Below are 15,690 nucleotides of genomic sequence, written 5' to 3'. Positions count from 1 at the left end.
CTTCACATCAAATCATTCACATCTACATGTTCAAACTTAATCTTAAACATATTAGATTAAAATGGTCAGACTTTATCCACTATTTAAAGAAAATATAAGTAAAAGTGACCAGTGATGTGTACTTGAGTCAGTGACTTGGACTCCAACTACACACTGAAAGCTTTTTCAGGAAAGCCATGGCCAGTAACGTTTCAAATCGTCATCTTTTTTTCCTACTTAGCTCGGTGTACCTCTACAGAGCTTCATATTCTTTACAGATTCTAAATGTCCTCATAAGACAAGGGCCTCACTAATCTTAACCACTAGTTGAGGTTATCAGACAAAAGTCTTGACTTTTTCTAGCAGCAAAAACTTCCAAAGCACCACAACGCCTAAAATTGAGTTTTTAGCTCCATAAGGTCCAAGACTTAATGCCTTGGCTTTTAGCCCCAAAGAAGCACTGCACACCTCCATTGAAGCCCCAGAACTAACAGTTGAAATTCAATGGTTCATGTATCAAATGAACTAATATTTGGAACACTCAAAGTATTTTGTACCCACAATGTCAAACCAATGGTCGTGTGGAGAGCATCGCACTACATTTTTCTGACGTGTTGCTCCAGCTGTTGTTTTTTGTTAACCTGTCATATCCCTGACTGCCTCAGGCACCATCTCTGTAAACAGCAGACGGACACCATTTACAGCCAGTGGTGAGAGTGAAATTCTGGACCTGGAGGGAGACATGTATCTGGGAGGCCTTCCAGTTGACCGCTCCAACCTCATCCTGCCCACCGAGCTCTGGACGGCAATGCTCAACTACGGCTACGTCGGGTGCATCCGTGACCTTTTCATCGACGGTCGCAGCAAGGACATCCGTCAGATCGCAGAGGCACAAAATGGTGCCGGTATCAAACCCTCATGCAACAAGCAGCAAGGAAAGCAGTGCGAGAGCTATCCATGCAAAAACCGGGGAGTCTGCAAAGAGGGTTGGAACCGATTCATCTGTGACTGCACTGGCACCGGGTACTGGTCACGTACCTGTGAGAGAGGTAAACTGGGGTTTGGATTTGCATTTTGTGTGCCTTGATGTGAAAATGAGAGCAAATTATAGTTTAAATCAGAGGGAATGTGGTGACACAACAAAGAAATATGGCCAAAAATGCAGAAGGTGTTAGTTACTTAAACCGCAGTAACGGTCTGCGATTCAAATTTACACGTGACATTGAAATTACGTGCACCGAGTTCAAAAATACCCTCACCCGATTACAGCAACTCGTCATATGACTGAATCTAAAACATGACTTGAAATGAGGAGGAGCTGAGGAACAAATCCTGACAGGTTTTCCTAAAATAGGATATCCAAATGCACATAAAGATAACTGCAATCCAGCATTAAAATCAGATTAGATGAAAAGCTTAGCTGATATCGATAATCCAGTTTTTGTTTTTTGGAGGGTTTTTTTATGCTGCAATTCAAGTCAACCTAGAAACAACGTTATTAGCTCCAATCAGAAAATGAAACTTCTCTGTTTACAAAGTATCTATTAGTGTCCCTCATCATAGTCTAATTGTTAAATTGCCTTCATTTTTTTATTTTTTTTTATTTTTGTCTTTTACTTTTTCCATTTCAAATCAAATATTTTTACATCTACCTTTATGTAAAGAGAGTCACCTAAAAGCTTAAGCCAAACAAGTCACCACCTAAATAGACATGTTTTGCTCTCAATGTTTGGAGGCTGTGTGCATCCTGCTGCTATGCTCTGTATAAAGCCTTCTTATTGATGTATTAAACAAGCGAATCGTAGATTACAACACACTCTCACCTGAGTAAAAATGTTCTGCTCTCCTTCATCCTTCTGCCTCTTCATAATCTCACCACCGTCCGGCTTTACTGCTGAGCTGACTGCAGACGTTGTCTTCAGAGAGATGTAAATTAATTCCTAATCCGTTTACAGCTGACACACAATTTTTTTTTCTGTTCAGCATTGAGTCTCTCCTGAATTCACCACACGGTTGTAAAGAAGGTCTTCCCAAGGCCAGGAACCTACTAGGAGAAAAACTTTCACAGTTAACAAACCATTTCGTGCACAACAGCCACAGTTGTGGATCCGGAATGCATCTCTTTTCACATTTTCTTATGTTGCTTATTAAATTAATCTCTTTCCTCAAACTTCTACTCACAAACATTATGACAAAGTGGAAAACAAGTTTTTGAGTGTTTAGCAAATTTATAAAAATAGAAAATCCAAATATTTTATTTATTTCTGATAACCAGAGTTTCCGCTTGTATCAAAAGGGTTTTTTCCATAACATGAGGGTGAAATTTATCATAGTATCATTGTAATTTAACAACTTATTGTTTCAGTTGTATTGAATAATGACTGAATAAACAGAAAACTGTGGTTCTCTTACATTATTAAACTGAGACATATCCAGAAAAAATGAAACAATAACCTATTAAGTTGCTGAATAGAAAAAAAAATGACAAAGAGAACAAAATATCTGAACCAATTAATCCCTCATGAACAGAGTTGTGTTGAGACAGAAACACATTCTATGAGGACGACCGGAGACTTTACTTGCCACTCCATGTCCAAGAAGTGGACACTAGCTGTGATATAGCTGTCTGCTGTCAGCTCAGTCTACAATTAGAAGTGAGCGCGACACTTTATGTTGTTAGTCGTGTTTTCAGTTCAGCTTCCTTCTTGTAGCATTCCTCTTAACGAAAGGTTATCTTCTTCTTGAAAGATAACTTTGCATCGCCATCGTGTCTTTTTCCATCATATTACTTTTTTTTTTTTTTGCGTAATGCCCTCCACTTTTCTGTCATTACATCTTTGCCTTCGTGGCACATCAATCATTTTTGCTGAGACTCTGCTCCACCATGCAGCACGGCTGAATGAGTACTACTAAGGTGATAACTTAAGGAGCTTGTTGAGCGATTTTATATTTCAAAACAGAAGCTGTACAAAGTGCATGTTGCATCCTATGTTTGAACTGTTTCATTTTTATGTTCTGTGATGCCTCCATCATAATTAATTATCTTACAGCTGATTCCACTTAAGGTACGTAGGGAGTGGAAGAGAGGCAAAAAGGCATCTAACCATGAGAAACAAAATTCTCTGGTCTGATGAGACAAAGATTGAAACTCTTTGGTGTGAATGCCAGGCGTCTTGTTTGAAGGAAACCAGGCACTGCTAGTCGCTTATCACTATTCTGACAGTGAAGCAAAGTGGAGGCACCGTCATGCCATGGGGATGTTGTGTACGAGCACCACATGTCCATTTTCATGCTGCACTTCAGTCTGTTAATCAGAGAAAACTGTCCTGTACGCCTGATTAATTTCCTTCTTGTGCCGAGACAGTTTATTAAAGATTGATCAGAGATGGAAACCAATACATCCCTAACCTTTCAAATTGGTCACATTTCCTTGTAACCACTTTCTGATCATATCTCCTAATTAAGTTTCCCCCCGACCCCCCTGATTTTCCCCATCCAGTAGCCTACTGAATAATACTAATACCACTGACTACCATGATTGCTTTGGAAGAGAGAAGACACAGGTCATCGTGGGTCAATCTGATTAGAAACATTTTCTAAAAGATTTTAAAAATTCATTTCACTATCAGGAGATATTATTTGGCTTCCATAATTTGATGAGTGAAACCAGCTCCTGTGTGTTTTTCATCATTATTACATTAATCTTAAATCAACTTTGACCCTCATATTTTTTTTTTCTCTCAAAGGAAATTAGTTGCACTTTTCTACTGTCATTATTAATAATTTATGAAACTCCAGGTTTATCTAAAGGGAGCATATTATCAGGATTTAGTTTTTGCTGGTATTGCATGTTACCGGGTACCCTGATGTCATTTCCTCCTGCATCGGATATTTTCCTGCTTCTTCAGAATCAGATCCGTCACGTCGAGCTGATTTACTCTTCTGGTAATAAAGTGTTAAAGTAGAGCTGAGGATGAGCTGCAGCAGCCAGGCGAACTGTGGAGATGGATGAACCCATTTGCATTTATATAGAACTGTGCATTTAAAGTGAGCCGAAAGGTGTAGGGTTACTTTTCAGCCACTGTGGCCATGAGGTGATGCTTGTTTTTGCAAAAAGAAAACTTCAGTCATGATAAACTGTTGGTTTCGTTTCTGCACGTCAATAGAAATGAAACCATTTTGCCCAAGAGTCATTATTATCTAAATCCATTTCAGAAAGAGCGATATAGAAGAGTCATTTTTTGAAATACATTAGTTTTGACAACCATTATTTATTTCTGATTAAAACCCACACCTCAGTTCATTAGAAAACTTTAGTAATATGACTACATATGATCAATAAAAATAAGGATTTTACATGAGATATTTTAGCCTCCTGAAACTTACATCAAGCTATACTGTACAGTATATGTATTTAATACTTGATAGGCTACCTCTTTACAAGAATTACTACTTGTAGTGTGTCATGGAGGCAAGCATCTTATGGGACTGTTGAGCTGTTAAGGAAGCCCAGCAGCCTTTGGTTCATCTGTTGGGTCTGGTGTCTCTCATCTTCTTGAGACCTTTTCTACCAAACTCTTTCTTTCCATTTAACTTTCCATTGGTAGATTTGGATATAGTGCTTTGGGAGGTTCCTTAGTGGTAACATGTTGTCTCTTGTCCTGCCTCTAGAGTGTAACATTCAAGTTAGCAGTCTTCCCATGATTTGGGTCAAGCCAAATTTTTTTACTGACCTTGTTTAATATTCTTGAAATTGTGAGAAATTGAATTTTGAGGTTTTATTACTTGACAACCATCAAAATTAACAGAATTAATTTTATTCTGTTAAATCTGTATAATATGCAAATCGCATTCATGGAAATAATAATAATAATAATGTTTGATACACCTATACTAAGACTCAGTGCATGGAGGTCTTAGTGCATTTTAAGTATATTAATTGTGTGGACACCCTCTTTTCTCCATACTAGTACTGTTCTAGTATGGATGCAGCTGCTTGTCTCCCAAGCAGCTGCATCCAAGTAAACATGAAATGTCAGACTTAATCTGACAGGCCACATCGCAGCTGGAACGACGGCTTAAATAGTAATGCGACACCTTCTCAGTCTCAGCTGCCTTCCTCTACCCTATCTGCAGAAAAACATGTTGACAAAGAACATGTCGAGTCTTTAATTCAAACTTGATAGGAGCCGAATTTTTGTGCAAAACACTTTGTACAGCTTAAATGATTATTTCAAGCTTGATTTTTAACGTTTAAATTTAGGATATGGCAATATATTATGGCAAGCCGGGAGATGGACTTTGTCTCCCCCAAGTGGCCTTTTGACACCCCTACACCCAACTGATCATGCAGTAAAAGGGAACAAAAGGACATTTAGAGGACACCTAATGCTTCAGCACATTGTTAGATCATTTATCATATTAAATTATTGTGACAGGAACAATAATCACGTCTGATTCATTTCAACAGAAGGCCCCAAAAGGAAACCAGCCATGCTGTCCGGCTGGGGACAAACAGCACCTGGAAAAACTAGAGCTTTCAAGGCACATTTGTTAAATCCAGGAAACGATGAATACAATTTTAATATGTTAATTTAGATAAATGTACTGTATATCAGCCTATCTTTTGTGTAGATACTACACATCGGACAACACCAAAGAGGATTATAAAAGTTTTTTTTTCTTTCTTTATGTTAGAAGGTTTCAAAATCTGCAAAAAAAAAAAAAAAAAAAAAGATTTGAAAATTGTATACATTTTTCACCTTTTCTCGTGTTTGTGGGCATTTTATTTGGATTTTATGTGACAGGTGTTTTAGCGTTAAAAATATGCTGGAACTCTTATTTATAGTGATCTGTGGACAATGTCAAAGGCTTTTGAATCCTACCCCTTACCGTACCCCTCTGTAGAAAGGGTTTTGTGATCAACAGACATTCTGAAAAAAACAAAACACGATAGATCTCAGGATTCTACTTAATGAAACATAAGATTCTTTTGACTAGATCCATGGTCCTGACAAACATTTTAAAGGGACTGGAAGAAAAGCTGTTCTTGTAGGTCAGAGGTCACTGACTCCAGTTCTTGAATGCCAGTGGCCTGCCATTTGTGGACGCATTATTGCTCCCTGACACATGAATCGTAAGACTGAACTACCGCCTTGGGATTTCAGCTAGTTTTTCAAATGCTTGATAATTAGCCATTTATTTGAGTCAAGTGTGTTAGAGCAGGAATGCATTGAAAAGTTGCAGAGCAGTAATCCTCCAGAACTGAATATGCTGATCACTGTTGCAAGGGAAAGGTCAAGTTCATCATCCGTCTGGTCTCTCTCCCACAGAGGCCTCCATTCTTTCCTATGATGGAAGCATGTACATGAAGGTGGTGATGCCAACTGTCATGCACACCGAGGCCGAAGATGTCTCCCTGCGGTTCCGTTCGCAGCGGGCCTACGGCCTCCTCATGGCCACCACCTCCCAGGACTCGGCCGATACACTGCGGCTCGAGTTGGATGGGAGCCGCGTCAAACTCACAGTCAACCTAGGTATCGTATAACCAAAACACCTGCAGCACCAGCAGCTCTTTCTTCATTCATTTGCCCCCACATCTCCATCTTCGCCATGAGACGCTTCACCTTCCAGGGGTAACGTCTCCGATTCACTGCGTTTCCTCTCCTCTATCATCCCTTTAATTCTTCCAGTGACCATATATTTTGAAATAAACTTACAGTTTACATTTTCTCTCTTGTTTGCATGAGTATTAAAAACAGTTTCTGCACACAGGTGTTATTCTACGGCTAAAACAATTTAGATAATCTCTGACACAAGAAATAGAATTTCTTCACAGAACCATTGAGACATTTGCAGCACAAACACCCAGAATATCCTAGCTTCTGAGTCTCAGTGAGAACAATTGAATAAACTCTTTCTGCATTTCTCACTAACTCCAGATCATGTCTTTTGTTTGCTAACAGCAGTATCTTTAATGAACTGTGTGCTTTCTCAGTGTCTTGTTCTTTCCATTCTCCTGTCACCTTCATTCTTCCATCATGCTGTGTCAAAAGATGGTATTCACCCCTTCAAAGGCCTTAAGCCTGCGGCCCGTCAGGCGAACAGCCCGAGAACAGAGCCCAGCAAAACCTGCAGCTGGCTGCGACCCCATGAACCTCCAAACACTGAGGTTCTTATTTTAATTTGTACAGTAAATGCTACATACATATATCTGCCTTATAGAACATTTAGGATTGATAGTGTTAACAGGTGTTAGATGATCTATAAATCCCATTTAGATCATGTTCTCACTGATTACATTTATTCCCATCAGTTATTAAGCCCCTTAGATTTCCTTCTCTGCTCATAATAGCCTGTAGTTTCTTCCTAAAAGTGTAGACCTTCCCAGTTTGAGCTCCTGGTGCAGCTTAGAACCAAACATAGTAGCCGAGTAGCGTTCCAGACTTCACAACTGGGGATCCGGTGCCTCTGTATGGTGCTGGTGCTGATTGGATCGAGGCTGTTTGCTCCCACTTTTCTGTTGCGGTTGACGACACATGACCCACCAGCCACGTGGTGACCAACCCACGATGTCCTCACAGCTGCTGGCAGCAGCTGGACAGGCTTTGTGTTGCATCGTTTAACTCTATTCTCTCCGTGAAAAGCTAATCAACCTGCTTTTCTCCTCCTTGACAAAAATCTGTGACTTGGAAACAAAAGAATGCAGCAAACATTTAATCTTTGCCATTGGGTTGGAAAAGCCTCGTAGCTGGTACCATAAGTGGCCATTTTAAAGTAAAGATAAAACCGAAAATGTTAAGCCTAAACTTAAACTTTATGAAAAAAAACTAATTCTTTACCTTCTTCTGTCTATGTTTTTTTTCTGATCAATTGGTATGAAATTAAAGATAAGAATCCAAGGGAATAAAATGGCTACCCTCCTGCATGTGTGCGTCCCCGGAAGGGTGGACTTCTTGTTTTTGGATGTCTGCAGCTATAACCTTGAAGGATGCAATTTCATCTGTCATTTATTCTTCCCCATCTAGACTGTATCAGGATAAACTGTAACTCCAGTAAGTTAACACTCAAGTTTCATTTTGTTGTACTTGTTGTCTTTTCTTCTTATATCTGCTCTGCACTGCCTTCCACTTTACTTCAACCTTTACTATGTGGATGTTGAGTTTGTGTCAGTTGTGAGTAAAAAAAAAGAGATTAGAAAATGTTCCTTTTGGTTGACATCTGATGGGTTTATAGTCTTAATTCTGATATTATTTAGTTCAATAATTACAAACAAATAACCAAACAAAACCAACCTTCATGAAAGAAGAGTTGCAGGACACTGACCATTTGAGGACCAAAGGTTGGGATTGCTACTTATGCCTTACAGGCTCAGTAATGGTGGCATAGTGAATGAAAACCTTATAAATGTAAAGGCTCAAACTAAAGGCACGTTAATTAAATCCCCAGGTTTATAAAAGAAGGAAATTTACCATCTTAATGTCATCCAACTTACTGCATATAAACAGAAGTTTAAAATTCCTTCTAATCTTAACACATAAATAAGTGATCAGTGGTGATCCTGAAACTAAATCTGTAGGAAAAGCAGTGCAAAAATCAAAAATCAGACTATACCACGAGGACCTTGTAATTTATTCCTGATCCATCTATCAGCTGTTGATGTGTGTTGGTTCTTGATGCTGTGCCTTCTGATGGATAGGAGGTCAAGGACTTCCAGCCTTCGCTCGCTCCATGAAATTCACTCAAATTCCTGGAGTGGTTTAATGATGCATTATAGAAGCAGAAATATGGAAATCCCTCCCAGTCTTTCCATGCTGGAGATCTTATGCTACAAAGGGGCTCAGTCTTTTATGGATATTGCTGTTTTAAAACGACATATGGATGTGCATTACCAAGATAATTAAACTGAAACAAAGCATGAAATATTTTTAATTCAAATATCGATCATTGTTACTATACAAACTGTACCAACCTTTCCTAATTCCGATTGCGTGTTGAATATGACATGTCTTTAAAAAGTAAATAAATTGTTAACTCTTGATGGGTTGAGCATTAAACGCAGCTAAAAAAAAAGTTTATATTGTTAAGATATCCACAAGTTTTCTGAAAATAATTTAACACCAATAAATAAGACTGCTTTTAAGGGGTTATATATTTTAATTTTATACATTTTTAAGTATTTTGGAGAACCAGGGAGCCTTTTGTGTCTCCACTATCATGGGTTCTTAGAGATGATTTGATGGTCACATCAAAACAATTACAATATAAATATACTAGAACAACAATAAGCTGTTAGAGTAAAGAGTCGATTGTATTTTAAATCGGGGATCTGCAATGACCACTGTTCATAAACTCTGCCGAATTAAACAAAACCATCGATAAACAATCCAGGAAGTTGGCCGCAGTCTAAACTTACCAATGCAAAAGAAATGTTTATTCTATGCAAATGTAGTACCAGAGGGATAATATTTCACATTGTAATCTTTGGTGTCAACCCATTGGACCCTTCGACCTGATTGTGTATGCATTTCACGCACAAGAAGGATGAATTTCTGTTAGCAGAACATGGTATGGGTTTGGTTAGCATAGCCCTTTTGGGTTTCCCGCTTTAGCTTTTTTGACTAACTGCAGGGACATCAAAGATTCCCAAAGCACCTTCCCTTTCTCCACTTCCTCTATGACTGACGGTGCTTTCCAAAGCCAGGCATGGAGCTATTGACCATGGCTTCAATCTTGAGGGTGTTGACAGTCATTCATGTCAACAGCATCACAGATGTTTCTGCTCTGTGACTCAAATCAGCTTCAAATCACTGCTATTATCAGATGTAATACCATCTAAAGACTCTTCACAAGCTGCACACCTTCTGCCCCCTAGATACATCAGAAAAAATTCTGTCCATTAAAGTAATGAACAAAACTGATAACAAAGGGCTAATCTTGAGTTGTACAGGCATTCAATGGGCCTTAGAAAGAGGTCAGACACCCTATAATGTCAAAGACCCCCTCGGGAAAGACAAGGAGCAGCAGTTGTTGATAGAGGGTAACACCAGCAGAGTCTAATACATGATGGTGAGTCAGGGATATTACCAGCAAAGACAAAACATCTCTTGCATTGATCGTACAGAGGCTGAATGGAACCTGGAAAATGATTTGAAATGTTATACTTCCAAAGTTCTTTCCACAAAACTCCAAACACCTGGCTACTTCGTCTGAGTCCAAAGTTCGACCGTCATTCGAACTCTCCTGTAGTATGTACAGGTGTAGGCTGAAATATTGGATTTTTTATCCAAAGTACACCCTTTTGTCCCCTTTAAAAAGGGACCAATACCCCAGTCTACCAATCTGAAGCCACTAATCCTGAAATATAGAAGTTATATCGGCTTTTTAAAAGAGTCAACCCAGCAGCATTAAGAGCCTTTAGAGGCTTTACGGAAGCTCTAGAGTTAAACTGAGCTATATTTCCAATTTTGATCATACCAGTATGATTTTCACTTTGATTTGTACTGTGAGTTAGAGCTAAGCTTAAAGAATCGGTGGTAAAAGATTACGTTGAACCTGCCAAGATATATACAGCACAATCATTTAGTTAAAATAACTGCTTCTTCATCTGATCTTTAATACAATTGAAGGTCGGATAATTGTGTGGATATTCTTTAAGCATTTTTTATGATATCATATCAAACTCTTTAAGCATTTATCCAAAACTTACATTTGTAAGCAGTGTTTCAGTTAGTTTCAAAATGCAGTTGGAAGAAGATTTCTGTGGGCCTGTAATGAGTAGAAGCATTTTCCCTCTCTGCTTCATAAATCTAATATATAATATGAACGCATTGTCAACTATTTTGTCTTTTTTTTTTTCATTGTGTAATTCACTGATTGAACCAAACCTTTGTTTCCCAAATAAATTACATCCATTCTTGGATACATTTCCAAGTCTCTTCATAGCCTGACAAGTTTGTGCCCAGACTGACTGGTGGGAAGACAAAGGTTTGGTTTGAGGCTCACTTTGTCCTTAACTTTGTGACTGACCATTGTTCTCAGGCAAGGGACCGGAGACCCTGTATGCCGGGCAAAAGCTCAATGATAATGAATGGCATACAGTGCGCGTGGTGCGTCGGGGCAAAACCTACAAGCTAACGGTTGACGATGATGTAGCAGAAGGTACTTAATCCTGCTTCAACTGGAAATGTTCTCAGTGTTGCTTTTTTTCAGTGTATTATCACCATGCTGGGGTGTGTTAGCTATGGAGCATTCCTCTAATACTGTTAATGTAATTTTTTTCCTTAAATCAGCCCTTTTGTGTTAGTGTCAGACAGAGTTCTCTTTTCTTTTCGTTTTGTTTGTCTTTCTTTTCAACCCATCCCCTGCACCCTCCCCGTCTGCAGGACAAATGGTGGGCGATCACACTCGGCTGGAGTTCCACAACATCGAAACGGGAATCATGACAGAACGCCGGTTCGTTTCCACCATCCCATCCAGCTTCATCGGTCACCTCCAGAGCCTGAGGTACATTTTGCAGTCATTTCTGCTTTAAATGGGCAGAGGAAGGCAATATAAAAATACATTTCAGACTAAATCCTGCATTCTACCTACTTCAGAAGTCAGTACATGGACATGGACCTTGTAATGACGTCTCACTTAGGATAGCTGCCAGCCAAGGTTTAAATTGGGCTGGGGCTCTCTGGAGCTGGGTCCCAGAATGAAAGGGTGACACATTTGAAGAAACCTTTTTCATGTCCTCTAAAAAATTAAAACAATACCTAATAGCAATTCATTTTTTTTTTCTAATTTAGAGACTGAAAGGCAGTGAATTAGCTCCTCACTAAAGCTACAAATAGGATGCCAACTTCCACATCCTGTCAGTTGGTCTCATCACGGAGACAGGGAGACAAAAACTTGTAGCCCATCACACCGGTGGTAGTGGAAAGAGCTACTTCCTCAGTTGACTAAATCTATAAACATTTTGAATCCAGTAATGTCAATCTGATGTTGACCAAGCCACTGGCACTGCATGACCAGAGTAAGTAGGTTATTGATGCTTTCTGAACAGTATATGTACTCATGACAAAATAATGAAAGAGTTAGCAAATAAAACATGACATTTAAGATTGGAATATTCCATAAGAACAATAAGAAATACTTTAATACACAAATGTGAGCCTAATGAAATACCTTTTCAAGTAATAGACTGAAGAAGAGTAAATGACGAGAAACCTTCAGGGGAAGGTTTCTGGGGAACTCTTGATCAAGAAATGTTTAGATCTACTCCTTAGGAGATGTTTACCACCTTTTCAAAGTGCTGTTGTCTGACAGTGTGGTTCTTTGGGGGAAAATAATCCTCATTGTTCTATTGTTGCTTGCCAAAAATAGAACACAGCTTTTCATATTCTGAAGGACATTTTAACCTGTATACTTAATGTAGAAATATTAGCTGCATGTTCTCTTCCTTTCCACAGGTTTAACGGCATGCTGTACATTGACTTGTGCAAGAACGGCGACATTGATTACTGTGAGCTCAATGCTCGCTTCGGGGTTCGCTCCATTATTGCTGACCCGGTTACCTTCAAGACAAAAAGCAGCTACCTGAGTCTGGCTACTCTGCAGGCCTACACGTCCATGCACCTCTTCTTCCAGTTCAAGACCACTTCCCCTGATGGCTTCATCCTCTTCAACTCTGGGGATGGAAATGATTTTATTGCTGTAGAATTGGTCAAAGGGTAGGTAGTCAGGATAGTCTATTATTTTTGTTTGTGGCAAAGATTTTCTGGAAGAGCTTTAAAACAAATGTGTGTGTCTTGTTTAATTTGTTGGAGCCAAAAAAATATAACTTTAAGTGCAAAGTTACAAGAATTTGACCAGATCTCTGAAACTAAAGACATTTCTCATTGCAGATACATCCACTATGTTTTTGATCTTGGAAATGGGCCCAACCTCATCAAAGGCAAAAGTGAAAGGTCGCTAAATGACAATCAGTGGCACAATGTGGCTATCACCCGAGACAATAGCAATACCCACACACTGAAAGTAGATGCTACAGCCACAAGTCAGACTATCAATGGAGCAAAGAACCTTGACCTGAAAGGTAAGCTGAGAATGTGACTAATTTTTGGTCCATTGTTCATTTAAATTACCTTTTAAGAAAACCGTTTTACATTTTACTCTCAGCAATATGAACAACTTGCTCAAAAGGATTAACAGGATGTAGAGGCATTAAGCTAAACCCCCCTTTTTCTTTTCATTTTGTTAAAATTATAATGTCTGAAATCAGTCTATTGACAATGTTCAGATACTTTTTTATTTGATCTAAATTAATTAATTGGATGTTGACAACTGTTTTGGTTCATTCATGCATTCTTTGCCTTATTTGGAATAGCTGTTGCACTGCAATAATTTGGGCATTGAAATTTTTTTTCTGCAATCTGAGCCTGTTAGTATATACCACATAAAAGTATTTCTTCTCCACGGTTTCTTCTTCAGGTGATCTGTTCATCGCAGGCCTGGGTCCAGGCATGTATGGAAACCTCCCCAAACTGGTGGCTTCCAGAGAAGGCTTTCAGGGCTGCTTGGCTTCCATGGACCTCAACGGTCGCCTGCCAGACCTTCTGAACGATGCCTTGTTCCGCAGCGGCCAGATCGAGCGCGGATGTGAAGGTACACCGTCGCTAAGGTCTCTGCCTGATTTAGACTCCTACAACACAAAGTCCAACTCCAACTTCAGCTCCAGCAGCCCTTTCTTCCTACTCAATGCAAACAGTAGCTCCTCAGCGCTGCATCCATACGGGACCAACTCCATCCTACTAACTGTGTTTGTTGCCTCATTTACCCATTGCTAGCTTCATACCAGACATGCAGTACTTCCTCATGTGCACCACCACATTATCAGCCACATTGGCTGTTTATCTACTGTACCGTCAGCCACCATCAGAGCAGTTTTGTCAGTTCAGAAACGTAAACTACTTACTGGTGCTGTTTTTTTTTTGTTTTTTTTTTATCCAACATTCTTTTGTAAGATTTGTTTTCTCTACATTGATGTAAATGTTAAATCGTAATATATGAAACAAACATGTAGATTTATATCCTGCACAGTCAATTAAATTTATGGCTATGTTAAATGATCATCAACCCACAGTTCTCCTATTATAAACCAGGTTAATTGTTTTCATTTGATGAAAAAGTAAATTTGACTGTAATATGCTGCCTATTATAGAATATCTTTCCAATGTGCAGATGACATCAGATATGCCTGACCTCTTGGTCTCTAAATAGCACCTAAATGTTTTTTTTTTTTTGAGAAATTCTACCGTGAATTAAGTAAAGGGGCAGCTTTAGAGGCTTAATATGAAATACTTCAATCCTGAATTTCTGAATTCAGCTGTGCAGGTTTCGGTTGGGCCATGAAACATGTGTCAGGAGTGTAGTCTATGCCTGTTGTTTTAAAAGCAGGACTTGCCAAAGGTTTGAATGTTTTGTGCTGCTTCCTGCCTTATCCATGCCTTCAGTGTAATACCGCTCCACATGGAAACATTTTGCACTGGCTAACAAAGGTCACTGTGGATGAAAATGTTTCCATTCTTCGGCGCTTTTCTTTGTTGCTTCGTTGTTTTTGTCATCCTCTGAGGGTCCTGGGCCATCCTCCACAATCTCTTCTTGTTTGCATGGAAGTCTGTGTTTTTTCTTACACCTGCCATCAGTTGTACATAATGTACTCCGAAGGTACATTTTTTAACATAAACTCAGAGCTCAATGAATGTGTTTGTTGCTGTAAAAGATCAATCTGTGTGATGTTATGCACTGTATTGTATTAACTGTGCGAAGTGATTGTTGATTGGTTTATTTTTCCAAATAAAATCTCATCGATCACAGCTGGGTGTCCATCTCATTTTAATAAATCATTGTATGTGTGCTTTGGTTTTCTTTATGTCAGCACTGTCATTCTAACCGTTTAACTTTGTTTTATTTATTTATTTATTTATTTATTTATTATTTCAAGCTTCCATCACATGAAGCTCATTTGATGTTCTTTCGCATCTCTCAAAGCCCCGATTGAAAGTGATAGTTCGAGGCCACGGCACTACTCTATTACCGTCACTAGATGGTGCTGCTGCGCTTCTGGTAACCATTGAACATCTTACATGAATCCCTGATTCACATCAGCCACCAAAAATAAAGGGAATGTAAACAACAAATTCCCTTTATTTTAGATATCATTCTTTCTTTCAGTCTTAGATTTAAAGGTCTGGTCAGAAATCCTTCTTTAACGGACAGAAATCAAGCCGTCACACATTTTCTCAAACTGACTGATCCTTCTGGAAATAATTTTGGACAAACATCTAGAAAGGTTTTTGGACATTTTCTGAAAACCAAACGTCTTGAAAGTTGGGGGAAAAAAATTAAACTGTATTCTTAAATTATTAAACAGACGACATAGACGCTTTGTATTTTTCCTTTTTTTTTAGTCAGTTTAATCTCAAAGGAGTGTCGCCTACAGAGCAATTATGTTGTGACCAGGAAGAAGTGGAGAAGATTTTGATTGATCTTTATCTTGAAGGTCTTCATCTTTTTTTTTTTATTCATCATAGGTTAATATAAAAGTGAATGATGAATTTAACATTTTGAATATGCACATTACACAGCAGTAACAGCACGTGATGAACTATGAAAGCAGTTTTGTTTGCAACAGACCAGATAGTCATATCAAAGAAAATGATTCCT

The 15,690-nt window shown here is 38.8% G+C and overlaps 1 protein-coding gene across 1 annotated transcript in view; it reads left to right on the top strand.

Moving 5' to 3' along the window:
* LOC106932067 (neurexin-3a-like) overlaps positions 1-14,840 on the top strand; it is an 87,008-nt gene extending 72,168 nt beyond the window's left edge. Inside the window, exons 9-16 of the mRNA XM_088002848.1 lie at positions 645-1,028; positions 6,312-6,515; positions 8,007-8,033; positions 11,020-11,139; positions 11,364-11,484; positions 12,435-12,695; positions 12,870-13,060; positions 13,456-14,840. Of these exons, the coding sequence (XP_087858974.1) occupies positions 645-1,028; positions 6,312-6,515; positions 8,007-8,033; positions 11,020-11,139; positions 11,364-11,484; positions 12,435-12,695; positions 12,870-13,060; positions 13,456-13,811 (1,664 nt within the window). The 3' untranslated portion in view covers positions 13,812-14,840. The remainder of the gene's footprint in view (positions 1-644; positions 1,029-6,311; positions 6,516-8,006; positions 8,034-11,019; positions 11,140-11,363; positions 11,485-12,434; positions 12,696-12,869; positions 13,061-13,455) is intronic.
* The last annotated feature ends 850 nt before the right edge of the window (positions 14,841-15,690 follow it).

Source organism: Poecilia mexicana, unplaced genomic scaffold (assembly GCF_051168715.1).
Source record: "Poecilia mexicana isolate PSO_F unplaced genomic scaffold, ASM5116871v1 scaffold_22, whole genome shotgun sequence".
Lineage (NCBI taxonomy): Eukaryota > Metazoa > Chordata > Actinopteri > Cyprinodontiformes > Poeciliidae > Poecilia > Poecilia mexicana.
Note: the sequence above shows the minus strand (reverse complement) of the source record. Positions and strands in the feature narration are given on the sequence as shown.